Source organism: Elgaria multicarinata, chromosome 4 (assembly GCF_023053635.1).
Source record: "Elgaria multicarinata webbii isolate HBS135686 ecotype San Diego chromosome 4, rElgMul1.1.pri, whole genome shotgun sequence".
NCBI classification, from domain to species: domain Eukaryota; kingdom Metazoa; phylum Chordata; class Lepidosauria; order Squamata; family Anguidae; genus Elgaria; species Elgaria multicarinata.
In genome coordinates this window covers 58,227,285-58,254,986 of record NC_086174.1, presented here as the reverse complement: position 1 = coordinate 58,254,986, position 27,702 = coordinate 58,227,285, and the positions used below count along the sequence as shown (strand labels likewise).

The following is a 27,702-nucleotide window of genomic DNA, read 5'->3' as shown; positions in this document are numbered from 1 at the left end:
CTAGGGCCAGTGGGCTGGGGCCACCACCCAAGGGCTCCGTTGGATACTGCCCCCTGTGCCCCACCAATATTTCTGCATTTTACCCTTTGTCTGCATCAATCCTTTCTGCTTACATCTCATCCCAAAAGTAATAACCTTGATATAATGCTGTTGTTCAGGACCTCTAGGTCCACACTGAACCTCATGGGAGCTGCTTCAACATGGAACTCTCTCATGCAGCTGTGGTATAAGTGTGGAAAATGGCAACCGTGTCGACACGACAGGTCATGTGTTTTCTCCCACCCACCCCACCCCAATTAGTACCCTCCAGGTAGAAGGGTATCAATCAGGAGGAAAAGTCTTATCCGTCTGCAGTATTTACACAAATGCCTCAGCTGCACCATATGAAGCTGGCTCCAGCAACCCCACATGTGTTTGAACTATGAGGTGAGAAAGCCCAGCAAAGCTCCGTGTCAATGGAATGCGTCTTCCTTCCATTTGGCCTGTGGGCAAAGGAAAGCATTAGTTGAAAGCCAACCCGCAGGCCGGACACTTTAAAACAGGAGTGCACATCCCCATCCCATGGGCCTGACCTGGCCTGCTGAGCTCTCTAATCTGGCCCACAGAGCCTCCTAGGGCCCTCGTCCAGTGGGCAGGGCTAAGCCCCACTCCCCTGCAGGAACCCCCCTGGAGGGAATCTCCACTTGCTTTCATTGGGGGAAGTTGTTCCATAACCCCTCCCCGCTCTACCACACTACTACTACTACTTATTATTATTATTATTATTATTGTTGTTGTTGTTGTTGTTGTTGTTGTTGTTGTTGTTGTTGTTGTATTTATATTCCGCCTTTTCCCCCTCCAATGAATCCAAGGCAGAGTACATAATCCTCCTCTCCATTTTATCCTCACATCAACCCTGTGAGGTAGGTTGGGCTGAGAGTCTGTGACTGGCCCAAAGTCACCCAGTGGGTTTCCATGGCCGAGTAGGGACTAGAACCCGGATCTCCTGACTCCCAGTCCGACACCTTAGCCACTACACCACACTGGCTCTCCACTGCAAATCCAGCACCGGCTGCATCCCCACAATTATCTCTAATCAGAGACAACAGGGGAGACAACGTGCTGCTCTCCCTCTAACTGTTATCTCCACATTGGAGACAACAGTGAGGATGTGACGGGTGGAGGGTGGTAGCACAGATTCTACAACATCCCCCAATGAAATCATGAGAAAGACTGGCTCTAGAGAGGAAGCCCCTGGCCAAGGCTTTCTTCAAAGACTCTGCCTCCTAGGGCACGGCAAGAAGCGCCCCCCACCCACCCCCAATGCCTGAACCACTGGGAGGGAGAAGAATGGAGAAGCTCATATTCAAAGCAGGCACCACCATCGCTTGTTTTCAAGGGTTACCTGGATCACGTAGGTTTGGTCGGACATGATCTCCTCGGCTTTCTGCACTACATTATGTAGAATAGGATGAAAGGCGGATTCTTTTATTCCGCTTAGGGAATCGAGGCAGTTCAGAGCAGCTCTTCGGACTTCGCTCACAGGACTTCCCAAGTTGACCAGCAAAGATACGATCACTAGAAGGTAAGAAGTTGGAAGAAACAGAGTTTTTTTTAACAAGTATTAACAATTGTTATAAACTGAAAGGAAGCCTAAAAAATAAAAGCACTTTCTATCACAATTAGAATCCCATTTGTCTAATGGTTTGATAATATAGCCAAGGGCGCAACCATGTTTAGACAGGAAAAAAACACACCCTTCTATAATTTTCAGCATGCCCCAGTCAGCACAGCTAGTTGGGGCATCCAGGGAGTTGTAGAACTTTTTTTTTTGTCTAAACATGCATTGGATTGCACCCTAAGTGTTGCATTTCAGAAACTTGCTATCTTTCTGTGATGGCAAGACTACTGAGAATGCTGCTGATTTACTAGCCTTCATCAAACTGCACGGTAATTCATCCTGATCATAGAATTGGAGCGGGGGGAGGGGGGCGTTTAGCCTACAAGACCCATGCTTTCCTTTTCTCCAGAACTGGTTTTGTTATACAGAACCCCATAGGACTGTCTTCTGAGGTAATAACGCTCATCCTGATTTCTTGTAAAGCAAAATTACCAAAAGGTACAGCTGTTGAAATTAAACCCCTCTTAAAAGGCACAGGAGCCTTTACATACATGTGTACGCCAGCTTGTGGCGGTAGAAACCCTGAATGGCAGGACAGAAATCTCAAAGATAATAACCAATCCTTTTCTCGTAACTCACCCGAGAAGGCCACTGACGCCAGCAAAGTTACAAGCAAACACGAAAAATGTATTCCTGTGCTGTACCTGGAGAAGCTGCCGACGCTAGTCGCCTTTTCTTCTGCATAGCTTGGGATGCGAGCATTGCACAGCCGATATACAAAGCTCGCGTCTGGAGGACGGCATCCATTGCAAAGTTCAGCTGATTGGAGATGTTGTAGTTGTAAGTCCACAAGAGGGAGAGAAATTTGAATTGATTCTCTGGCTCTTTCAAATGTACCTTCAAATCAAAAAAGAAAAGTGCAGTCCTCAATGTCTGTCTCTCTTTCTGAGGTGCCAGCTGCCTTTTGCTTGCCTCTCATTTTGAAAAGACAAAACGCCTACATTTAATTTTGAGTGTACTAAATTACAGCAAGACTGAACATTAAAAAAATTAAATACATGTTATTAATTTTCCAAATACAAAAACAAAGAAAGAAAAAATCCCCTGAATTTAATACACACCGTTTGCTTAAACTACCTCATGTGCAAGGCCAATTGCTACAGCTAACACTACTGCCATTGCACTAGAGGTAGCTCACATTAGTGCTTGCACCCCTTAACATTCTCCCCCTTTACTTTAAAGACAAAAATACAGGCAGAATCCATTGGCTGGTGGGAGGTTTTCTTTATGGTTAAGAAATTCTATTGAGGGTGCAAGTCGTATTGATTGTGCCCTCGCTGCTCGGAAGGCTTTCAAGATCCGTATGCCCTGCCGGACAGAAGCCTGGAGGGCAGGAGGAACGGCGGAGGTGATCTTTGCCTCTCCACTTTCCATTCTTTGCCTTTTTGCTAGACAGGCTTTTCAGTCGTCTCGTAAAGGCGCTTTGGAAGGGGAGAGGAGGAGGCTAGAGGAGGAGGACCAGGATAAATCCGATCCTGGCCTCTCTGGTCTCCTCCTCCACTCCCCGCCCACCAGAACACTCCCCTTCCCCTCTCTCCATGTGTGAGTTTCCAACCTCAGAAAGGCAGCCGGAGCAATTCTCTGACTCCCCCACTCCTGAGGTCGGAACACTCTGTCCTTGGAGTGGGGAACACCAAACGACCCTAAGGCCCCTGGTGCGCTTGCCCAGGGACCCTCATCTTGCTCTCTTAGCCTCTTTGCCATAATCCCAGGATACGCTTTCAAAATATTGTTGCGTATGTCCCTGATTTATATATGAGATAAAATACTACGATATTTTATAAATATCAGATGTTTCCCCCTGCCTATAGCTAATTTAAGTCAGTGCGCCAATTTTTCTGCCATGGCTATCTGCAAAAAAAAAAAAAAAGTTCTTAAAAAATGACAATTTAAAAATGCCTGAATCAGAATAGTAGTCAAAGGTGCTCTCTTTTAAGATTATACATATAGAGAGATTTTTAAATATGAAAAAGAATACCTCAAAGAGAAGGTGCATCATTGCCCGAAAATGGTCAGCATAGTTTCCCTCACTGGCGCCACGGACCAGAATGTCAAAGAGCTGCAACAGCAGCTGGAGATAGCCGTTGCTCTTTTCACTGAAGGTTTCAGAATTCCACCACACCTCGTCTGTACAGAAGCACCAGTTAGTGGCTATACTAAAAGGATATTCAGAAACAAACAACAACAACAGATCTCTCTGCAGGCCACACATTTAGGAAAGTTGCCCACTTCCACGATCAGGAATACTGGAATCTTTAGAGAACAGAAGCACTGCACTGCAACGAACACAGCAATTGCGAGACAAACATTTTGGTTCGTAGTAGTTTCTCTTGCAACTGGAAACTTACCTTTCGCAAAGGACGCTGGAGGCAAAAGGCCTTTGATAAAGCTTCTCAACAAAGCAATGAGCAAGGCAGAATCTTCTAAACTGCTGGCCTCCCGAGCATTTAGCTTTTGTATATATGCTGTTAAAATCTCCAGGTACGGTTCATTGCCAGACGTGAACTCAATGCAGAGAAAATCCTGAAAATGAAAACAGAGCTCTTGACACATAGAGATTCTCCCCACTTCCTCCATTTATTGAGAAGAAAAAGGCAAATGCAAACCATCCATTCACAATGTTCAAGTTCAAAAGCCCCAAAATGATGTCCTTTAAAGTAAATCTGGTGATTTACTTTATGCAGTATTGCTCCAAAATGCAATACTGCATGTTTTGGGACGCTGATTGTTGGTGAAGGAGGAGGTAGGCTGAGGTACCAATCCTGGAGCTAATGCATCTCCGAGAAAAGCTAGCAGGTTCCTGGGGGCTCGACTTTTCACCCTTATCTGCCTTTGGTCTCTGCCTTTCCTGGTACCACACCAGCTCTGCTCTTTGCCTTTTAGGAACACAGGAAGCTGCCTTATACTGAGTCAGACCTTTGGTCCATCCAGCCCAGTACTGCCGACACTGACTGGCAGCAATGACTCTCCAAGGTTTCAGGCAGGATTCTTCTCGCCCTAATTGGAAAAGCCGGGGATCGAACCTGGGACCTGCTGCATGCAAAGCAGGTGCTCTATCTCACTGAGCTATGGTCCGTCCCAGCCCCTTTTCCCTCCCTTTCTCCCCCGTTCTTGCCATTTTCACTGCATGCTTCTCTCCCTATATTTGCATCCTCTGTCTTTCGGGAACTGACCTGAGCTTGCCCCCCTGACCTGCAATTTCACTGTGCCTCTTCCCTAGGGCTTGCAAAAATATAGGCCTTCCTTCCCACTTCCTTAGACAGTAAGACTTTCCCGGTAAACTATGCTAGTTTTTTTGTTTTCTAGCCCCGCCTTTTGCTTCTGGCTCCTCCCACTACCGGAATGCAGCCCCTCAAAGAGCTTCTCTGAAATGGAATTTGGCTCTTGGACTGAAAGAGGTTTTGCACATCTGGCTTAAACACAGCCTCAAGAACAGGACTGGACCCAATATAGTCTAGAGCGGCACCGGAAACCAGAAAGGGCTTGACATAAGCTACTGTTGTACAGCCACGCCCTGACTGAAAAGGCCCACCATGGATCGTATTTAGAAGTGCTGGTAAACGGAGCAAAAGCATGCCCCCCTCTCTCTCTCTCTCCCTGTCCCCATTCTCTTTTCCATTCTTCCCACGTTACAAAAATCCATCCTCACCTCTGTGGGAGAGCAGTCTTCAAATTTTTGCATTCTTCTGCTCAGGAGCTGGAAGGCCTTCAAAGCCAGGGGTAAATTGCACTCCTCCGCTTGTGAGCTCAGGCAGCAGGCCTGGACAAGGGCAGAGCTGATCACGTGGGCTGTTACCTTGTGTTTCACGGTATGAGAGTCTTTCTCAGCAGTACTGATGAGACCGTCCACCTAGAAAGGGAATCATAGCATTGCATGGGAATTTTATTTTCTTCTACGCTTTGGAGAAATCAGCTATTCTGAAAGGAGCTTGGCTAATAGCTGTAGTGATCTCTAAGAGCTCTAACTTTTCTATAAATTTGTCTTACATCAATACGCCATACACAGAATCCACCCCGCACACTCAGGTCCTCTGGGAAGAATCTACTTCAGTCAGTCAAAGGTAGGCTGACAGGTATTACCCAGAGGACCTTCTCTTCCGCCACTCCCAGACTGTGGAATGGCCTGCCAGGGGAGACTCATCAATTTAACAGTCTATTAGCATTCAAGAAAGCTATAAAGACTGATCTCTTTTGGTAGGCCTATCCAGGGGAATTTTAAGATGTTTTTAGATGGTTTTTAGGATGTTTTAACAATGTATATTATGTTTTAATTCAGTTTTATGTATTTTATATTTACTGTTGTTCCCCGCCTCGATCAAAATGGAGAGACGGGTAAGAAATAAATTATTATTATTACAAGCTAAACAAATGAAGCTGCTATGCTAAGGCAGCCCATTGGTCCACCTAGCTCTGGGGTCTCCAACATGGTGCCCATGAGCACCAATGTGCCCGCAGATACCTTTCTTGCTGTCCATTAGGCTCTCTGATTTTTATTTTATTATTAAACATTTTTTTTTCAAATTAAAAAAAATGTTTTGTTTTTGTTCGTTTGTTTAACCATGAGGCTGGCATGCTGCAAAGCACAGTGCTGCCCTCCAGTGCCAGCTTTATTTAGATTCAAAAAAGTGTTTGTTCGGGAGCTCAGGCTCTACCTCTGCCTTGTACTTTTGTGCAACTTTTCTTTTAGTCTCAACAGTCTGCTGTCTCAGGGTGTTTTGGGACTGGCCATGCCCACCATGGCAGACATTTTGTGAGAGCACCTACGGCACTTCCTCAAAATTCCAAATATGCCCACTGAACCAAAAACACTGAAGCCTCCTGATCTAGCCCATCATTGTCTGAAGCCCTCCAACGCACAGCAACAAACCCCATAAAACCCTGGAAACCCCCCCCCCCCTACCAAACATTACTGGCGCTGTGCTAGAGGTCCCTTACCACATACCATCCTTTACGGTAGCGGTAGTCTCCGTTATTAAATTTGGGCATCAGGAACTATAATTTTCACCAGTCTCAGGCACCACACGCAGCACTCCAGCAGCTATATTTTATTGTTATATCACTTGTCTCAAGAATCCTTTCGATCTGCTAGCCAGACAATTTAAAGATCAGCCTTGTAGACGGCACACATACCGTTTGTAACATGAAGGAAGGATCCTCTGAAAGGAGGTTCTCTGACAAGAGGCCAATCAGTTTTGCATTAGATGTGCCTATCAAGTCTTCTGACTTAGCTGTCACTTTTTGGAAAGCTATTTCAGCAAAACAACAACAAAATAAATAAATCAGACACAACAAGAAACAGTATGGTTAATGAAAATGGAAGATTTCAAAACCCTTGTCTCAACATAGACCTCTCCACTTCTTTTAAAATAACATAATGTCACTGACATTTTCCAAAAGCACTTATAACCATTTATATAAACCGGATACTTATTCCAGCCTCTTTTAGTATACGTTATTCTGCATTGCCAAAGCCTTCACATATTGAATCGTGATAACAGTCTTCCTCCTTTAAAGCAAATGTACTTTAAAATCAAACTTTATATTACCTTCAGTGACCTCCCTAAAGCTAGCAACAGAAAATCCCAAGCTCCAAGTTTCTATGGACCTTTCATCGTCTTGTGTATAATGTTAAGCCTAGCAAGTCTTAGTCAAGACCTGATTCTTTTCCCTTGAAGAGAGCCCCATGCTTCCAAAACTGGGCCAGGCTCTGGCCGCTTGCACTTGATCTGCTATCTTTCTGTGTAACCATCACATGAGAACTATTATCCTGTCTGGAGTGGGGAAGCCTTATTGTACAATACTGGCCATGCAATTCTGTTATGTGTCAGCTCATAAGGAAGCCCCCCTCCCACTGAGTTCAACCTTGCCCCCGGATACCTCTCTTGCAACATTTGAGGTCCCCACCGGTGCCCCTTCCCCACTGCAACAGGCATGAAGAGAACTGCGCCAGCTGCCTCTCTGAGGTTGCAAAGGCCACCTCGGAAAGGACATAAAGGGGATGGGGTCCCATGGGGGGTTAGAGGAGAGGACTGGGGAAGCAGGGCTACAAGCCCGATGTCTAAGCAAAAATGCCCGTCTAACTAAAATGCAGAGTAGGGGGAGGGCGGAAGCAAAGATTGGTTCTGTACTCCTCCCGAACTGCATAAGATTCCCAATCCTGATAGGATTGTTGCCTTAGAAAGTAGTTACTTCGGAGTAAATAAAGATCTGTGTCACAGGTCTGGATTCTGGAGGCCACAAGGCTCTTTTCTGCAAGCTCTGCTAAGCAGCCCCGTTAGGGAAATGAGCATTTCGGTTCATTTCCAGTTGCTCCAGGAGCCACTAGCTTCCCCTTATGCTGGCAGAGGATCCCACTAGCATGTGGGCAGCGTTGGATATTGCCCCAGGTTATTTCCATTTATTAGTAATGTCAAAACTGCAAATTAACCATAACAAAACTATTTCTATATTTAGCTGAGACAGAAGCTGGGGAGAGCTTGTATCCATATTCAAGTTGTTACAGTAAATAATGCGACAGCAGCAAATGCAGTAACTTTGCTACTTATTCTGCGTGTAAAAAGGAGTCCTTTTTATGACTTACCTTCTGGCCAGCCTTTCAACAAAGGATGTAGTGAGCAAAGACCAGACTCTGCTATGCAAAGGGCCATTTTCCATTCAGGGGATTTTGAATTATTGCTGGTTATTATTATAAATGGAAGCAATTGCAAAACTAATTGATTTAAAAGATCTTGATTCTCTTTAAGGATCTCTTCTTTGATTAAAAGCTGAATCGTAGTCTTCAGGATCTCGCACCTAGAACACACGTGGAGAATGGGCAGGTATAGATCACATCCTCATGAGCAGGTTTTGCCTTAAGATTTCCCTTTCTAAAATGTATTTTAATGCTTTGGTAGGATTTAACGGATAAAAGCATCTTTAGTGCCAATTACATTTGCAGGGCCGGTCCAAAACATGAAATGGAACAGCCAATGGTGGCCTCCATCCACCCACCCATGCCAAGGTGCAGAGTACCCAAAGCCGGTCTTGTCATTTGGGCATCTGAACCAGAAAATTCCACAAGGACCTCTTTGCCTCCCTGGACACAATAATAAGAAATTAAATAACCAACAATTTGCTGCCCTTTCATGACAACCCAAATCATTTGCTTAAAGTTGCTGCTGCCCTCTAACAGTAGGGCTGCCCTCCATCTATTGGCAGAGTGAGTATATCATTATAGCTTGTTAACAGAGGTTCTGCATTGTTTGGAGCAACATTCTACTCTGAAACACAAAACCAGAGTCCTCTTATTAGATACGTGTAGATATGAAAGCAGTCGTGTGTTTAACTTCTCTTTATCATTAGAAAACCCCCCTCTTCATCTTTTTGAATGACCGGATATATATGTTCCTTTTACAAACATGGATGCCAGAATAAAACAAAGAAAAATGTGCTATTAAATCAGGAGCTGCCTTAACAAGAAATAAAAACGAAATGTGTAAAGTGTCTAATAATTTGAAAAATATTGGAGGACACAGAACAAAAGTTCCATATTAAGAATCCAAAGTGAGATAAGGAAGAAAAAAATCTCTAACACCTATTAATGTGAAAGTCTTAGAAAGAAGTATAAAAATGACCATTTACCATTTTTCATCCTTTGAGAAGTCAGCTCTTTCAAAGAGACCCAACAGAATGAAGCCGATTTGTTCACCGAAAGACTTTGAACTGTGCAACAGAATCTAGAGTAAAGCAATGAGAATAAAAATACCTAATAGCATATGGTCAAAAATCAAAGTATGAATAATGCAGAATTTTATGGAAAATTTATTATTCTCAAAAAGTGCCTTTATACTAAAGGAAAAACTTTGTTTCCTTTAATATTTTTTAATATTAAACTTTTGAATAGAAAAAACAGAATTTCCAGGTTATTCTCTGAATATGGTGATCAAATCCAGCATAAAGCTGCTTTAATGTTATATTCATCATATTACATGGTAGAGACCTAACAAATAATCCTTTTCCAGAGATGATGGCCACTATTTGCCATGCGCTCCTGACTGGTTCTAAATACCAACAAGACTTTGGCCCTTCAAGAGATTAAGACCTACCTCCAGTGTACCAAGAGATGACACAATCACTTCTAGATTATCATCCTTAAGTCGTGCTACAATTGCTTCTTCTATGAAAGAATCATCAAAGCCCTCCTAAAAAGAGAAAGGGATGGGGAAGAAACAAACATCTTAAAATTAAAATTAAAATGTCATAGATTATTATCTTCAGTGGAACGTTCAGAAGTAGGCACGACTGTTTTACACACCACAAGCGGTGATAAGCTATGGGCCAAGTGATCCATAGTAACATAGCTGTAACATTCATAGGACAATAGGCTAACCCTTGTGTGTGTGTAATGACACCATCGCAAACTAGAAATAGTGAAGGTTTTTCTAGAGTCCCATTTTAGCCTTCAATGCAGATAATGCATCATGAACAACATACAATGGCCCCGTTCACACAACATGCTAAACCATGCTGCTTAACCACAAAATGGTTAACGGAATGCATTAATGCATTCCGTTAATCATTTTGTGGTTAAGCAGCATGGTTTAGTGTGTTGTCTGAACGGAGCCAATAACTTGAGAGAACAAAAGGATAGTAGACATCCACCCACCCACCCCAATCCCTACCAAAACCTGCGCCCAGGAAAAAAAAGTTGACAGATGACTGTCATAACAAACTAAATTAGGGAATGGCTAGCAGGACATAAAAAATAACCAAACAAGAAGTTTGGCTGGGAAACAGGAGCACAGGGAATTATCCTATACAGAGTCAGGCCAGTGGTCCACCTAGCCCAGTATTGTTGACACTGGCTGGCAGAGGCTCTCCAAGGTTTCAGGCAGGAATTTTTCCAGCCAGGGATCGAACTTGGGACCTTCTGCATGCAAAACATGTGCACTATCACGCTGAGCTACAGTCCTTTCTGCTCATAGCCCAGCAACAGGGAATATATTTTGTAAGCAGGAAGCCCCAGATTCAAATCCTGACATCTTCAGTAGGACTGGGAAAGATCCTAAGCGGCTTAATACTTCAATACTTGAGGGAGTGCCTTTCCTTATATTTGCCTGCCCGAGATTTGAGGTCTGTTGGAGGAGCCCTCCGCCTCGTCCCACCAGCGCAACACACACGCTATGGTGGGACATGGGAGAGGGCTTTCTCTGTTGTGGCACCCCGACTGTGGAATGCCCTCCCCTTGGAGGCCCGACTGCTGCCAACACTGACTTTATTCCGGCGCCAAGTAAAGACACGGCTTTTTAACAAAGCCTTTGATGGCTAAATTCACCAAGTTTGCACATTGTTTTAACTGTTTTAATTGGTTTTACTGATTTCAAATTCTATACTGGTTTTAGCTTGATTAATGGCTTAATCTGTTTTTAGCTGTGTCTATTTTATTTATTTATTTATTTATTACATTTTTATACCGCCCAATAGCCAAAGCTCTCTGGGTTGTTTTATATTGTATAATTCTATCTGTACACTGCCCCGAGATCCTAGTCATATAGGGCGGGATACAAACACTTTAAATAAATAAATAAATAAATATCTGAAAAATCGGAGAGATACTTCTGGTCAGCATAGATAATACTAAGCTAGATGGACCAATGCTATGATTCCATATAAAACAGCCTCCTATGTTCCAATCCCAGTTATTGCTCATGTTAATATACTGTCTGGGTTCAGATGATCACAGGGGAAAAAGAAGACATCGTGGCCTCTCCCCACATCCCTGTGCATGTTGCGCATGCACCCACTGTTTACGTAATTACCCGCTCTGCAGCACGGGTTGGTATGTCATGTGAACCTAGTGCCTGGAGTGGCTTCATGCCCTACAACCTACGACATGCAGCAGAGATTGTAGGGTGGGTATGAAGCCACTCCTGCCTCACCCCGTTTGCACAACACCCCTCCCCCACACACTAAGTTTCACCTGGTTTATCAGCATGAAGAAAATGGAAATTGGACTCCCCCCCCCCCCACGACAGTTAATTGTGAGATAAAAAGTAGATTCAATGAGAAATAAATCCTGAGAGTTTACTTTTGTGGTGGCTAAATTAATAAGATCTTACTAAAAATCTACCAAAGAATTAAGTGAGAAGATAGAAAGCAAAACGATGAAAGAGAACGAACCTTTGACGCTTCAATGATTTCTTTCAAGTGCCGAACAGCCAGAACTCTGACTGCTGGCTGTGGGTGGTTCAAGCTAAGCAGCAGAGATGTATCGGAATCTTCTAAAAACTGATAATATAGTTTAAAATTACTCAATCTGCAATCCTATATCCAGTTACCTCAGAATAAACCTCACTAAACTCAATGGGACTTATCTCTCTCTCTCTCTCTCTCTCTCCCTCCCTTCCTCCCTCCCTCCCTCTCTCTCTCTCTCTCTCTCTATGTGTGTGTGTGTGTGATCGCGATTTTACTAATGTAATGCATGTACATTTAGAATAAAACAATTCTGAAGAAAATAACTTGTAAAATTTGCCAGCAAATAGTTTATCTATACCAGCCTTACCCAACCTAGTGCCCTCCAAACTTTTTGGACTACAGCTCCCAGCATTCCTGTTGCTGGACATGTTGGCTAGAGCTGATGAGAGTTGAAGCCCAAAATATTTGGATTCAGCACTTACAAATAGCTTCCTGTTATGTGCAGGCTGGGAGCTATGGCTAAATGCTTCCAAACAACCCAGGGCTGGATGCCAGATTTAAACAAGGTTTTGGAGTTGGCTTATAAATCCAGGCTTGTTTGAAAGCACTTAACTATAGTTCCCAGTTCTCATGTAACAAAACATAACAACTCAATCAAAGTTCATTTTAAAAGAAAGACACGATTTTGTACTGCCTTGACACCCTCATTAACTGTAAAACTGTCAAGACAGCAAAGAAAAAAAGGGAGGTCTTGAGAACTGCTGAAAATTACTACATTATTAATTTCAAATTTTGTACAGAAATACAGAATTAATGAAACAAAATGAAACAAAACTTAACATACTTTGACTAACCTGGTATTTACCACCACTCACTGAAAGGGAGATAAATTGGTGGAAGAGATCTTGCTCCTCCTGGTTTCTAAAATCTTTTAGATATTCCTCCAGTACCAAATCTAGTGTTCTGGGGTACCTGCAGTAGGCAAAGAAAACAATAAATATTGTATTCTGGGGAATATTGTAAGGCATCTTATTTCCCACACTTGGCAGGTAACACTATTTTCAGATTATTAAGAAAGACACCAAACATGAACTGAACATGCCATTTAATGAAAGGAATTCTATTTATCAAACAGTTCAAAGAGCACCTTCCACCAACCTTAGTGTCCATCAGCAGGAAAGGGAAGGACATGGTGCTCAGCTATCCCTCCTCCCCACTGTAGCTTTGTGCAACCACCCACAAAATGTCTTCGGAAGTTTGAGGACCATTCATAGTAGATTGGAGGATGGGGTAAGCCAAGTCAAGTTTATTGTAATTAGCAATGTGTTACATTCATCCCATTGGCCTTTGAACACAAGAGCAAGGCCAGCACAAGAAATTTAGCTGTTCTAAAAGTTACATATTTATTAAAATCATTCAATAAAAAGCACAACTTTTCAAAGGATGAATTTTCTTTCATCCGAACCAGCAAAGGAAGGACATAAATTTTCACAAGGTCAGAGTAGACGTCACCTTCTAAAATAAAGTGAGTGATGTCTTGCAAAATTAAAAGGTTGCAAGAACAACCTCTGGCTTCCTTGGGGATTCCCTGGAGGCAACTTGTACAATCTGCTAAGAGGAAAGGCTGCTCCCATCTTAAGAGGAGGAGGGAATAAAAGGGGAGGGGAAACCAATGAAAATTGCGTCCCTCCCTTGTTTCACTGGCAGTTGCCTTCCACCAGCAGAGGTACCTGGATTCTGCTCCAATTTATTATCCAGTTATTAAAGCTTTAATACTATTAGATCAATTAGAACATTCTCAGTGGCTGTGCTAAACTAAGTGAGACTCATCTTGCTCCTTCCTTAATGGCCTTCTGAACCTTCCTGTTTAGGTTTTTAGGCAGTGAACGTTCTTTAAGCTCCTGTACTGATCTGTTTTTAATCTGCTAAACAGAAATTGTTTTCACCGCTAGAAGATGCCCAATTGTTTTAATAGCTGCTTTGTGTTCAGCTGCTTTCAGTAATTTTGTATTATTGAATTTGCTTTAGCTTCTTGTTATTCGCTGTAACCCTGAGCTTTTTCAACAGAAGGATGGGGAATAAACATTTTAAACAAGCAAACAAATATGCAAACTGCTGAAACACTATAGTAGTGGGAGTTGTGTACCATTTACAAGGAAAAATATGAAATCAAGACAGACCTTCTTCCTATTCTCATTATACTCAACAACAGGGTTTGTTCCTACAAATCAGTTTAGCCTCATCACATAGTTCTTCTGCTCCTGGCTCTGAACAACATGTGAACATTAGATTAACATCTTAACAGCCTCAAAGTGTCCCTAAATTTCACCCAGAACAGAGGCTGCAGTGGTAACTAGGAATGGAAATAGTTAACTAGGAACACAATTCATCCTCTCCAATGGGGTGTGTAGACTGGAATACCAAGCTCAGTGCCCTAACTGGATTTATCCTTGAAGGCTGCTTTGGGGTTGGTGGAGAACATGGCAATGTGCCGCTTCACAGGGATGTTCTTCAGGGAGCACTTTACAGCAGAAGGTCCACACTGACTTCCTACAGGCTTCCAGGTAGAATTCATGGAGTCAATCTGCCCTATAATGACCTTGATAACTTGGTCCTTAGAAATGACATCTCTCCCATAACCCACTACATCTATTAGGTGTGACTATGAGCTACTTCGGTGGTGGGGGATGAAGGCAAGGCAGAGGCAAGGGGGGGACTCTCAAAAGAAACACTAGCAGCAGACTCCCCTTTTTGCTCATAAGATTAAGCCTGACCTGGAATAGAATGATACAGGGCATGTTCTGCCCTATTGCTTCCTAGCTGGTTTCTCTCCAAGTTCCCCCTCTTTTGGTAGTGGTACCCAAGCACAATCCACATCCGACATGCCTCAGGCCCAGCTGCAGACTTGAGTCCTGCCAGCTCTACATTAACCCCATCCTTCATGGCCCATGTCCAAACTCCCTCAACAGATGTTTTACCCATTTTCCACAATGACAACAGAACTTTCTCCTTTATAAGGCTCCCCACAGGCCAAGAATTTTCAAGCAACACACAAGGCCTTCCATGGACAGGAGACAGAGCCTTAAGAAGCTGCAAAGTGGGATAAAATGTAAAATAATAAAAGAGATCTGCACATTTAGGTTAGAATCTCAGGTATGTCTTCTAGTACCAGTTCCATGTCCTATGACCATTCATTGCAGCCAACATACATACTTGTTTTATAGGTGACAAATCTCTCATTACTTACTTTCTTTCAAACAGCCTAATTAGAGGAAGCAGCTCTTTATTAAGCACAGCCATTTTGCCAGGATCAGAGTCACAATCTGCCCCATAGGAGATGTAGTACTCCAGAAATTTACTGAAGGGGTAAGAAAAGAAACAGAAGATACAGAAGATAACAGGCAATGAACATTGTTTGGTCAACTTTCTCAATTAATTTCAATCTTAGCAAAACTTTGTTTGGTTTTTGGTTAAGCTGCAACTTCTTTTTTTAAATACTCAATCTCCAGGCAAGATTCCCCCCATGCCCATCCCCCAAGGCCAAATCTGAATGCTTTACATATATAGCTATTTCTATTCACAAAAGAATACAATGGAACTTAAAATACTGAAGTATCACAATGTTTGCAGTTTGTAAGCGATGGATCTTTAGGGAGGTGAGGAAAAGAGACAATGGACAACCAATACTAGCTTATAACTGGAAAGGCACATTTTAACATGATAAATAAACAATGGATGTGTTATGAATGTCCACGATATGAATTCTTTAGAATTATGGCACATTGTGAAGGAGCTGCTCAATGGCTGCTTCTGCCAGTGGCAGCAGCTAAGTGATCTTAGGGGCCATCTGCCCATGGTTTGCTTAGCTCAGTCCCCCAACCTGGTGCCATCCAGATGTTTCAGACTTCAACTCCAATCAACCCCAGCTAGCATGGCCAATGATCAGGAAGGCTGAGAGTTGTAATCCAAGGCATCTGGAGGGTACCAGGTTGGGGAAGACTGCTTTAGCGTGATGGGCAAAAGGGAATCTCTGGCTTGTTGCTCTCCCAACAAGTCAGAGTCATAAGCCTGTCAGGAGAGGGAAAAGACAGAGATCCCAGCTTGGCAGTCATGGTAAACAAACCATGGATGCGGAGTCCCGAGCCAGAGATCCCAGTTCAGATGTTGCATTGAACAAATGGTAGATGGCGAGTCCTTGGCTTATTTAGCCACTTCCACTGGCATTAAGAGAAAAGTGGAAGCATTCAAGCCGTATATATGAGCACGCTTGCTTCTTCACACTCTGGCTTAAAGTGATATCTGAAGAAGGCCGCATTATTATTATTATTTATTTATTTATTTATTTATATAGCACCATCAATGTACATGGTGCTGTACAGAGCACATCAATGCTCTCCAAATCACTAAGGACATGAAAGAAGAGGTTAGCTTACCAGGCCAGTAAACGATCCGTATCATTTTCTAATGGTATGTTTGCAATTACAGTTTCTAGAAGTTTTACAGGGAGTTGAGTGTCAACCATGTCAGATTCTTCTATCACTGAAAACAGATAGATATTGTAAAGAACCAGTATCTACTTTTAGAAAATAACATATTTAAATTCAAACATTCTCAACGCTTACTTCACTGGAGCACCAATGAAATTCTATAGCACAGCATAATGTCACACATTCGGGCTTATGTGGGCCCAAGCAGAGTGATACAGATCTAGCAGGCCACTGTCAACAACATCCTACTTTATCCTATGACTGACCCCCAAAATAACATGCTTCTAATGGAAGTACAACAGCTAAATATCACTTATAAGTGGAATTACTTAATATACATGAACATACCTGTCTTTCCATAAATAACTGATTGAACTAGGTGTGGCAACATGTAATGCAAAACTGGACTGACTTCATGAGTTGTTGAAATTTCACAAAGAGTGGGAATCAAGTTGGGTCTATTACATAAGTGAGTAAATGGCCTGCACAAGAAAACATCAAAAAGCCATCATAAACATGTTTTTCTTCCCTTCATGTTCAAGAATTCTTAGCTGTCAACAACTTGTTATTAAAGCCTCAATGAAAAGCATACTAGCAGTTTTAATAAGGCGTAAGTTTCATCTGATAAACAACATATCATGAGTTTGTAAGATTTAAAGATAAGGTTTCATTACAGTATATACTTGCATCCTTTCCAGAGATGAACCTTCCTTTTCCAATATCTGAATGAAAGCCATAAGGCTTGTTTAATGGCACACCTAGGTTAATGAAGTCCTTGAGTTGTGCATTCTTTGGTCTTAGTTAGGTGGCCATCTCATTCTGGGCCTGTTGCCAGGTCTTCCAGAAAGAAGAAAGAAGTCTCTTCAACTGCAGGGTTATGGGTAAACAGCTGGCCATCTTGGAAGAGCCAGAAAGTCCAGCTGCTCTTGTCATCCTATGCACTGCAGGATGTAGTTAATTTGTATATTCAAATCAACTTTCATTTCCTTCTTTGCCGAAGCGTAGGAGATGTCTTGACCCCCACAGTCCAGCAGTGACCTGGACAAACACAGAGGCTGAAGAAACAGTGGTGCCAATGGAGAAGACACTGGACCCAGGCTCCACTGACAAACTAGAGACCCTTGAGCTGCGGAAGACCTCCCAGCTAAAGACACCGGAGACTCCTGAGCCAGAGACATTTGAGCTGGAACAAAAATTCCAGCCTTTGAGCCCAGTTCTAGCAATGGGCCAGCTCAATCTATGCAGCCAGTGTACCAACGTAGTTATGACCTCTCGGAGAGACAAAGGAGCGCTAGACCTCCAGGCGAAAGCACTGCCCCTTTCAACTGCAATTTTGCTTTTGCAGAAATGCACTAATGTAAATGTATAAATACAAAAGCTGAATGTGGTAAGGAAGTCAAAGACGTTAGAAACCAATGACCAGAGGGAAATTTTCAATGCCTCAAAATCAGAAGTTCCATATTATTTAATGTAGCTCCAAAAGCTTTGATCATCCACTTATCTCAAATCCAGTAGACAAGCACATAACGTTATAGTATTTTTCAAGGACTGACTACCTATCAACTTGAATGCCAAGCTTGGAAAAAACCAAGCCAAATAAAAGTAGACAATGCAAATGATTTAAAAGCTGTTTCAGTGACAGATTGGTCCCCCTACCATTTATTTATTTATTAAATTGTGAACCGCCCAGAGAGCTCCAGCTATTGGGAGGTATAAAAATGTAATAAATAAATAAATAAAATAAATAACTGTATATATCACCCCATAGCCAAAGCTCTCTGGGCAGTTTACAAAATTAACTTGTGCATGCTTACTTTTTCCCAAGACCTCCTACATTCTGATTCTGTAGTAGAATGATTAGGCAGCCGAGCCCCTCTTTGAGAAGAGAGGGTGTTTTGCTTATTGTCTTGCTGATTTGTAATGCCAAGGAGTGAACCAAAGACTTCTCCATAGTCATCTTCACAGCCAGCTGGCTGATGATCATGTAGGTTGCTGCTCTGTAATCCACCAGTGACGATTTCAAACCCTGTGGTGAGAAAAGGAATGTAAAATATTTTTGACAACATAAATACAAAGAAATAGAACAGATCTTTATGGCATATTTTGGAAGACAGACGTGTATGCTCTCCAATGAGTACACAGGAGTCTAATACAAGCAGGCTTCTTCTTCAGCAGAGAGCAGCTCTGTAAGCCCACCTTTTGCTCATATGGAGATGCTGCACCCACTGAAATGAACAGGGAAAGGCCTATAAAGCAAGGGAGCTCCTGCCTCTAAAAGGGAATAGCTGAACTGGAGCTATTGCCAATTAACAGCGTGAAATTACCAGTAGCTACAACGTTGATTCTGTACAACCAACGTTGAAGTACCACTTGTGTCCTGAATACACAAACTGGTGCAATTCTCCATATAACAAACAGGGATGGTAATGAGAAAAGGATGATAAAGTTCCCTGCCCTTCAAGAGATAACGATGAAAGGAATACACTTTTGTTTACAATTCAAATACTGGGGAAATATAAACAGTTAAGGGAAATAGGTAATGGCCGAGAGAATGGGAGAGATGGTGAATGATCATTTGACAAAGCTGTTCATATAACCCTGGTGCATCTCCAAGAATGGCAACTTCAACAGCCTTCGCCTCCAAACCCAACATTCAACACGTGGCTAATCAGAAAAGTGAACATCTCTGTTCACCTCTTGCAAAATCCTTTCTCAGAAATGAACAGCTATAATAGAAAGAACAAAACCAATCACTTTGAGGAATACTGGGTACCTTTTGGATATAAGGAAGCAATTTGGAGACTATTGTGTCTGTTATATTTGCTGCAGCCCCAAGAGCAGACACAATTGTAGAGGCATAAAAAGTAAACAGGACTCTCATCTGTGATAAGCTCCCCGGATATAGTAAAAAGGCCTAGACAGAAAAAGAAATATGTTTAGGATAATAACAAAAGCACAGCATTCCTTTGACTAGAAGTGACATGCTTTCTATAGCATCTTCAGAAAACGGTGAACTGGTTCACACGCTTATCAGTCACAGATCCTGTACATGTGGCTGAGGGAGTTGGCATGCACACACCTCCCATTACACATATATGGTGGTGTGTACTTGCAATCTGTGAAAACACCTCCTTCCTTTTTTGAGGGAGCGCAATTTACAAACCGGAAGATGCATGTGGTATGTGGCATTATCTTGTATGTAAGATAGCAGCAGAAGCAAACATTTCTCCTCCCTGTTCACATACCCAGGGGATGAACATGCAAACTGTCCCAAAGAAACTTCAGTTATAAAAACATTAGAGCAGCCCTGCTGGTTCATACTAAAAACCCATATAGTTCATCATTCTGTTCACACAATGGCCAATCAGCTGCATACGGAAAACCCATAAGTAGGACATGAGTGCACAAGGACTCTTCCACTCATCAATTGAAGGCATACTTCATTCTGATACCGAAGGTAATATTTAGCCATCTTGACTAGTAGCCACTGATAACCTTATTCACTATGAATTTGTCTAATACCCTTTTAAAGCTGTCCAAGTTGGTAGCCATAACTACATGAAGCAGATTCCATGGTTTAGGAATGTGCTGTGTGAAGAAGCATTTCCTCTTGTCTGTCCTGCATCTCCCACCATTTCACTTCACTGGATGACCTCAGGCTTTAGTAAATACAAACATCCAATAATTTTGGAATTTGAGAGTGTGATACTTAGTAAACAAAGCCATTGTTCGGATCTGCATGCTGTAAGTGGGCACCCGTGCAATAATTTCTCTTTAGCATAGTTGGCTTCCCATTTTCTTGTTTCCTTTCAGTGCTTTAATGGAGTACTTATTTTGTTTCTTGTATATACTGTTGTGGAGACTATCGAAATGGAATTACACTGGGACAGCACACCAACCTTTACAGTTTTTGTCACTAGACTGCATATGAAATCCATGAAACCCAGGTCTTTGTGGCAGTGTGTAATTAAAGTTCCTCTTGCAAGAGGGACACCTGGTTTCTGTAATTGAGAAAGTCAACAAGAAATAATTAGAAAAACCGCAAAAAGCTAGAACAGTCAAATTTAAACAACACAGACAGAATACAGTTCATGATAAGCCATTCCAATTATCATTCATTTAAGGCACTTTGAAGCACATCAATTTTGCAAACTGAAGAGAACGTATCTGTCACACAGTACTTCTGCCCAACAGTTCTCTACATCAGGGATGGACAGAAGGTAGATCTTCAGATGTTTTGGAATTCAACTCTCATAAGCCCCTGCCAGCATGTTCAATGGTCAGGAAGCTGAATGTCTACCTTCTGCCCCTCCATGCTCTACACTGTATGATAATAACCCTGTACCTAGTTACATGAAATTAGATACCATTTATCTCCACAGTATTTGTGCACGTGACTTGCGGCTCAATCCTATTCATGTATCCCAAAAGCAAGTCCCAGAAGCAAATTCAATGAGGTATACTCCAAGTAAGTGTGCAATTCTATACACACTTACTTGGGAATAGCATCCTGATCCTATCCTCTCAGCTATCCTATGAAAACAAATATGGTGTAGTGGCTAACTATGACAGTGAAGGTCCAGATTCAAATCTCCAGAGCCATGGAGTTGGCTCACTCTCTTTCAGCCTGACCTACCTCAAAGGTGTGGGTAGGATGGGTTTAGGATCATGAGCTTCATGGAAGAAGGGCAAGAAAAAGTGTCAAAAAGAAATGTTTATTCAGAAGTAAGTCCTGGCTCAAATCAGTGGGAATTATTCTCAAGTAATGTTGGACAGGATTGCAGCCTATGTCCAAGAACTTCTCAGTAAATATGCATAAAATTAAGTGGCTACCATTATTATTAGTGACAAATTAGAAAACTGAACAGGCATAATCAAAATACCAAGGGTCTTTTATTTATTGCCTTGAAATGTGTTGATTTGTATAGCCAACAATCAGAAAATGCTGGGAATGCAAAACTTAAAAAGCAGTGAAGATGTACAGAAAAAAATTAACACAGCCCATTGGGGAAGTATAAGAATGATGCCAAAAAGAAAGTCTTTCCAAATTAGTAGGTCTATTTTAATCAAACTCAAGGTTTTCTTCACAAAACAGCCAGCATACAAGAAAGGCAGACAGTTCAAGGAGCAAACATACTGATGAAAGAATAACACGAAGAATACAACTTCTCATCTACAGTATTTATCTTTCACTACTTCACCTGAATTGGATGCAGCCAATGCCACTTCTGAGTAGGGTCACTTATTTTTAGAAGCTGGATAACACGCACAAACATCTTAGTCTCATGATAGGGCAACACACAGCCAACCAAACTGTCCTGGTTGTAAAGATGAATATGAAACCTAAGCAAAAAAAAGGGCGACACACCCACATGATTAGAAGTAAGAATTTCTGGGTTCTACTTAATGGTATCCTTCCATCAGCAGAACCAACACCACTGGGGATTCAAATTTCCCCTCTCCTGGAGCCCCCCGTGTGTGCCCCAAAACTGTTTCAGGGGACCCTCTGGAACAGATATGGGGGGGTGTCAGGGGGAGAGGGAAACTCCTGTTGCACTAGTGGACGCCTGCTTGTGTAACATTGGACATAGTCCTTGGAGTCAAAGAACTCGACTTGACTGAATAGTTGTTACGGATCACAGCACTGTTCATCTAGTATGCTACAATGTATGATACCAATTGCAGAGTACAAATTCCAGCCCCTCACCTCACCACTGAGAGAGGTGAACATGGTTGGAATAAAGCTAGACCTGTAGCTCTGCACTGCCCTGAAAGACAATCTGTTCTAACAGTCCAGGAAGCCCAAACAGTTGATTTCATGAGTTAGAGAACATCGCTACAAATAAGATACAGATAGGCATGAATGGATTACCTGTGAATCAGCCACTCAAGACACTTCTGGGCTGGTTTAAGCATGAAGTAAGGAGACAAGTGAATCAGGAACAATGAAATACTTTCATCCAGCTGCTGGTTTACTGCTTTCGTTTGGACACTGCGCTCCAAGCCTTTGGACATTTGACTGAAAAGTGTTGTCTCAAACTTCTCAAAGGATGGATCAATCCCAATCAGCTCTTCTAGGCCAGTACACCCTATGAAAAGCATAGAATTATTTCATATTGTTTTTAAGAACCAATTCGGGGAGTACATAAATCATCCTATATAGAAGCTCCCTGGAGATGGAGTCCCATGGAGGGAAGAATATCTGACCAGACAAATAAACACAAAGAGTTGCTAATTGATACAAGTCAGTCTCACAAACCAGATGTTAATTTCTCCACACAAATGCAGATGCACTCTAGAGCTGTCCAAGCTACTCGATCCGAAGCAATTTACCATAATCTCACAGGCCAAAGGGATATAAGATAATGTTTATTATTTTTATACTATTGTCAACTGAAATTGGTTTCAACTACATCTTCTGTTGATCACCCGGAACCAACTATATCAGCCTTCCACATGTGTTAGGACTGCAAATCCCAGCATTCCCCAGCCAGCCATTCTAGCTGGTGGATGCTGAGAGTTGCAATTCAACACACCTGGAGGGCAATAGGTTGGGGAAGGCTGAACTATTATGTAATCTTTCTCACAGAGCACATTCCATGTATACAGCACAAGTTTATGAACTGTCAGGCAAGATTAAAAACTTCCCACTTATAATCCTGAAATTCATTAAGACAGGAAAGTGTTCTTCCACTTGGAAGAGCAGAAAACAGTTGCTCCATTCTTCATTAGGCCAAGTTTACAGTCAACCTTGCCCACAGTCTGAAAATACATTCGCCAGCAGCAAACTTATTTTTTATCATGGCGAACACATTTGTGATGCCTGAGCCAACTCAAAGATAAATGCTCATCTCTGAATTCATGCTGTGCTTTGGAGGCATCCAGAAATAACATGATTGATCACTGCTTCTGATTGAGGAGGGCAACCAGGATGATCAGTGGTCTGGAAACAAAGCCCTATGAAGAGAGACTGAAAGAACTGGGCATGTTTAGCCTGGAGAAGAGAAGATTGAGGGGAGACATGATAGCACTCTTCAAATACTTAAAAGGTTGTCACACAGAGGAGGGTCAGGATCTCTTCTCGATCCTCCCAGAGTGCAGGACACGGAATAACGGGCTCAAGTTAAAGGAAGCCAGATTCCAGCTGGACATCAGGAAAAACTTCCTGACTGTTAGAGCAGTACGACAATGGAATCAGTTACCTAAGGAGGTTGTGGGCTCTCCCACACTAGAAGCATTCAAGAGCCAGCTGGACAAGCATCTGTCAGGGATGCTTTAGGGTGGATTCCTGCATTGAGCAGGGGGTTGGACTCGATGGCTTTGTAGGCCCCTTCCAACTCTGCTATTCTATGATTGCGACAAGATCTCACCACTCCCCCCAAGTCAGGGAAAGGGCAGAGTCAGTGGCAACCACAAATGGAAGCTGGCTACCAAGGCCAACCAACAGTTGTTGACCCCTGACCATACTTGACCATGTTCTTAAGGGCCAAACTTACCAATTGCGAAAAAGGTCTCCCTGTCAATATTGGCTGCTTCCTTGCAATCAAACAGCAGTGACGCTGCTTCACTTCGAGACAAGAGACTTGGGTCATTCTGAGGAAGCGCAAGACGCTTCAGCTGGTGGGCAAGGGATGTCATTTCTTACACTTCTACAGAGGGGAAAGAAACAAGTATAAGCTTTCACAAATCTAGCAATTACTAGATAAAGGTTATCGAAAGAATCTCTTTCCAGTTTTATGCCAGTCTATCATTGAAAAAGTCGTAAAAGTAGGTTATATCAGCTTTGCCTGATCCTGAAGGCCAATACCATATAAGCTACTTTACTAGCAAGCTACAGAAGGGCATGCGAGCCCACTACAACCCAACAGTGAAACATCACAGTGGTTTAGAGCACCTGTGATGAGTTTGAAGTTCTCCATGTATTTAAATCTTGGCTCAGAGTCAGCCATTAACTCATTGGTTAGCCTTAGGCGAGCCACTAATTCTCCTGTTCAGCAACCCCATCCAATTGCCGTATCTGTAATAAGGAGCACTGTGGCAAAGACTACTGAGATAATTTAAGTAACATGCTTTGAGAATTTAGGAATAGCGCTTTATAATTCTTTTTCTATCATTATGCCTACTAAATAGTATTGTCTAATTTTTACCTTATATATGTCATGTGAATTTGTTGCCTAGTCTTATACTTAAGACTCCAAAAGGACTGGTACTGGACATGAAGGCAATGCTCTTCTCCTGCGGCTCTTCAGAAACTGGTATTTGAGGTACTCTGCCCCTAAACCTGGAGGTTCCATCAAAACTAATATCCACTCATAGTCCTATTCTCCATGAATGTGTCTAATCCCCTTTTAAAGCTGTCTACATTAGTGACCATCATGCCCTTGGGGTGATGATTTCCATACATTTATTACACGTTGCATGAACCACTATTTCATTTCAGAAAATCTGGTGCCTATTGTTCACTGTATTGGTTTTTAGTACTGAGCGTACAAACTGCCCAGAAAGCTTTGGCCATGGGGTAGTATAGAAACATAATAATAAATAAATACAATATGTGCACATCTGCCACTAAGGGTGAGCTCAAATGTACATGTTCATTGTGCCTTAAGTGATAACGTGTACACATGAGACTGCCATCATGTCAGAAACACCACCGAGATACTCTAATACAACGAAGGCAGTTCACAAACCCAGCTACAAGGACTTGACTGATTAAATATCACACAATGGGCATTCAACTCTCATCTGTCCTAGCCAGCTAGCCAATGTCAAGAGGCACATCTGGATGATGGGGGTTGCTAAAATATCTGAAGAACCACAAATTGTTCACCTCTGTGCTCACCATGTGTCAAACCCTGTACATAAAACCTAACATTACAACGACAGATACAGACATCACTGCCCAGCTTTCTTCCCCTTCCAAACTCCTCTTTCCTACGTGTGTGTGTGAGAGAGACAGAGTGACACAGAGAGAAGCAGTGGCCGTGTTCAGAAGACACCTTAAACCATGGCTTTAACCATGGTGAAAAAGGCAATAAGCCTTAATAAGGTGTCTTCTGAACAGGGCTACTATGTAGCTGGACTTGAGGCTTAACCAAAAAAAATGAGTCCCAAAGGGAACGGGGAAACACTGGACCCCAGTGAGGCGCAGAGGAAGTGACACTTAACGATTACCGCTGCCTCCTCTCCAGAGGGAGCTCTGCGCCCTTACAAATAGGAATGAGCAGTCCTTTAACTGGGAGACGGGTAAACCCACACGGAAAGGACCGACCTCCAGCACACCAGCGCTGCACCTTGCCGATTCTTACCCTCGACGACCCACCGACTTATTTGTCTCCTTCCCACGTGGACAGGTTCGCCAGATGTTTCACTTTTGACCTGGAAGTACAAACAAGAAGCCGAGTGCTTCCGCTTCGATCCTAGAGAGTCATGACCAAAGGGTATATCGGCGTTCTCTTCCCTTCCACAACCGCTTGAGTTTGCTTTGCTCTCTGCTGCCCCCACCAGGTCTCTGACTGCGACGCATCTGGCTAGCCTTGCTACAAAGGGCCAAGAGACTCGCTTTGTTTGGAAGAGTCCAAAGAATTATTCAGGATTTTTTTTTTAATATGTGGAAACTAACGACCGACCTTATTACGTTGTTTTCATTTGGCAGACAAAGATGGTCTCTTAAATCATGTAATTTGCTTTTGGGTGTAAAATGTTAAACGAGGGAATGACAGTCGTTTTTTGACTTGCTTTTAGTTTGTGTTTTGCTGTATTTTCGAACTAATTCATCTGACTGAAGATATTTTAAGCAACAGGCACATAGGACAGGCTTGCACTTCAAGGCCAGGGGGAGAAGCCGTGGGAGGAGGCAGGGGCACCTGAGCAGGTGCCAAAGGAAGGTGTCCAGGGGGCTCCACGTTGCCGCTCCCGTCGCAGATCAAAGATAACGGGGGATTCCTCAAGAGGGTGGAGTTTGGGGGGCAAGCCCAGCCCCCTGAGGGATCGAACTAGTCTGCAGCCAGGTGGAGAACCCTCCACAGGCCAGATCAGGCCCACGAACCAGAGGTTCTGCATCCCTCCCTTTGCTGAGTGGGATCCATCTGGGTAAAAAACACCCACCGCCCACCCACCGCAAGAGCTCACCACAGCACGGCGCACTCACCAGGTTCCTGGAATCGCCAGCAAATCTGAAAGCATCGACGGTGAACTGCAGCACCTCCTGCCGTGGCCGTGGGGAGAGGAACGTGGACGAGACGCCCTCTTGCCTCCCATCCACTAGGCATCTACATGAAGAGGTCTGGTGATAGAGCTTTGTAGTTGGTGGACGAGGAGGAGGAGAAGGATGGTCCCAACTGGCTTCTTCGTGGGTATTGTAGCCCTTCCCCAACCTGGCATCCTCCAATTGTACTGGAGTACAGTTCCCATCGTTGTATCATGTGAACCCAGCCGTGCCAGCAAACCATAACAACCCACAAAGAGAACCCATGGTTTGGCGTTGTGTTGTGAACCACGGGTTATTCATGGGTTAACAAACCATGGTTTGTTAGTGCAGCTGGGCTCACACAACACAGCAACCCACAGTTCATTGACAACCCAGACTCTGGCTTGTTGCGTTTTGTGACCCTCGTCAATAACTATGTTACATGGACCACCATAGTCTGGTCGAGCTTTTATATTGTATTTTATAGTATGGTTTTATACTGTTGTTTTATACTTTGAACGTTTTTAATTTTTGTGAACTGCCCAGAGAGCTCCGGCTATTGGGCGGTATAGAAATGTACTAAATAAATAAATAAAATAAATAAGGCCTGGGCCAGAGGGCTGTTTTGGGACCAGACCCTCCATGCACAAAAGTGAGAGGGGGACACACCTAAAAATGAAGACGCAAGGTGCAATCCTATTCATGCCTACTCAGAAGTAAGTCATATCAAGTTAAAAATTGCTCACTGGTTCTTGGTTTATTTTATTTTTATATAAAATAAAAAGATACAATACTATTTACGCATAAGAAAAAAATAACAGAAATAAGTCCTACAACTACCATGTCTAAACATGCATAGGAATGTGCCCTAATGCTTTGAAACAGTTGAAAAAGATTTCAAAGGGATTGTCAATGAAAACAAGAGAACTGTTCAAATTATGGAGAGTACCAATAGGGGTTGTGCGTGCAGGGCCAGCCCTGCCAGGCCCCAGTTCGTGTGCGCCCAGCCCTGCCAGCCCAGGTCCACACACAGCCCTTACTGCGCGTGTTTGCAATATCACGCTTCCGGGAGCATAATCTGCCCCTTCCAGAAACCAGCATTTTTCAGTCTGGGCTTGCCCTGGAAACTCTATATCAGGGCTGCAGACGGACCCAGATCTACACCAAGCAGGATAAAACACTTTGAAAACGTT

General features: G+C 42.9%; 1 protein-coding gene across 2 annotated transcripts in view; it reads right to left on the bottom strand.

Annotated features, from left to right (window-relative positions):
• The window catches only part of HEATR1 (HEAT repeat containing 1), a 54,974-nt gene extending 29,285 nt beyond the window's left edge, over positions 1-25,689 (bottom strand). The window contains exons 1-21 of one of the 2 annotated variants that reach the window (XM_063124349.1): positions 25,629-25,689; positions 23,817-23,969; positions 22,193-22,409; positions 21,522-21,663; positions 20,220-20,321; positions 19,094-19,234; positions 18,135-18,346; positions 16,669-16,802; positions 16,267-16,372; positions 15,081-15,191; positions 12,688-12,805; positions 11,819-11,926; positions 9,745-9,840; positions 9,281-9,375; positions 8,241-8,452; positions 6,791-6,906; positions 5,310-5,510; positions 4,009-4,183; positions 3,639-3,787; positions 2,305-2,497; positions 1,385-1,557 (exon numbers count right to left, since the gene is read on the bottom strand). In XM_063124349.1, the coding sequence (XP_062980419.1) occupies positions 1,385-1,557; positions 2,305-2,497; positions 3,639-3,787; positions 4,009-4,183; positions 5,310-5,510; positions 6,791-6,906; positions 8,241-8,452; positions 9,281-9,375; positions 9,745-9,840; positions 11,819-11,926; positions 12,688-12,805; positions 15,081-15,191; positions 16,267-16,372; positions 16,669-16,802; positions 18,135-18,346; positions 19,094-19,234; positions 20,220-20,321; positions 21,522-21,663; positions 22,193-22,409; positions 23,817-23,958 (2,943 nt within the window). In that variant the 5' untranslated portion in view covers positions 23,959-23,969; positions 25,629-25,689. Of the gene's footprint in view, positions 1-1,384; positions 1,558-2,304; positions 2,498-3,638; positions 3,788-4,008; positions 4,184-5,309; positions 5,511-6,790; positions 6,907-8,240; positions 8,453-9,280; positions 9,376-9,744; positions 9,841-11,818; positions 11,927-12,687; positions 12,806-15,080; positions 15,192-16,266; positions 16,373-16,668; positions 16,803-18,134; positions 18,347-19,093; positions 19,235-19,842; positions 19,908-20,219; positions 20,322-21,521; positions 21,664-22,192; positions 22,410-23,816; positions 23,970-25,628 lie in introns of those variants that run through there. The other variant, XM_063124350.1, reaches the window with a different exon arrangement.
• Between the last annotated feature and the right edge of the window lie 2,013 nt (positions 25,690-27,702).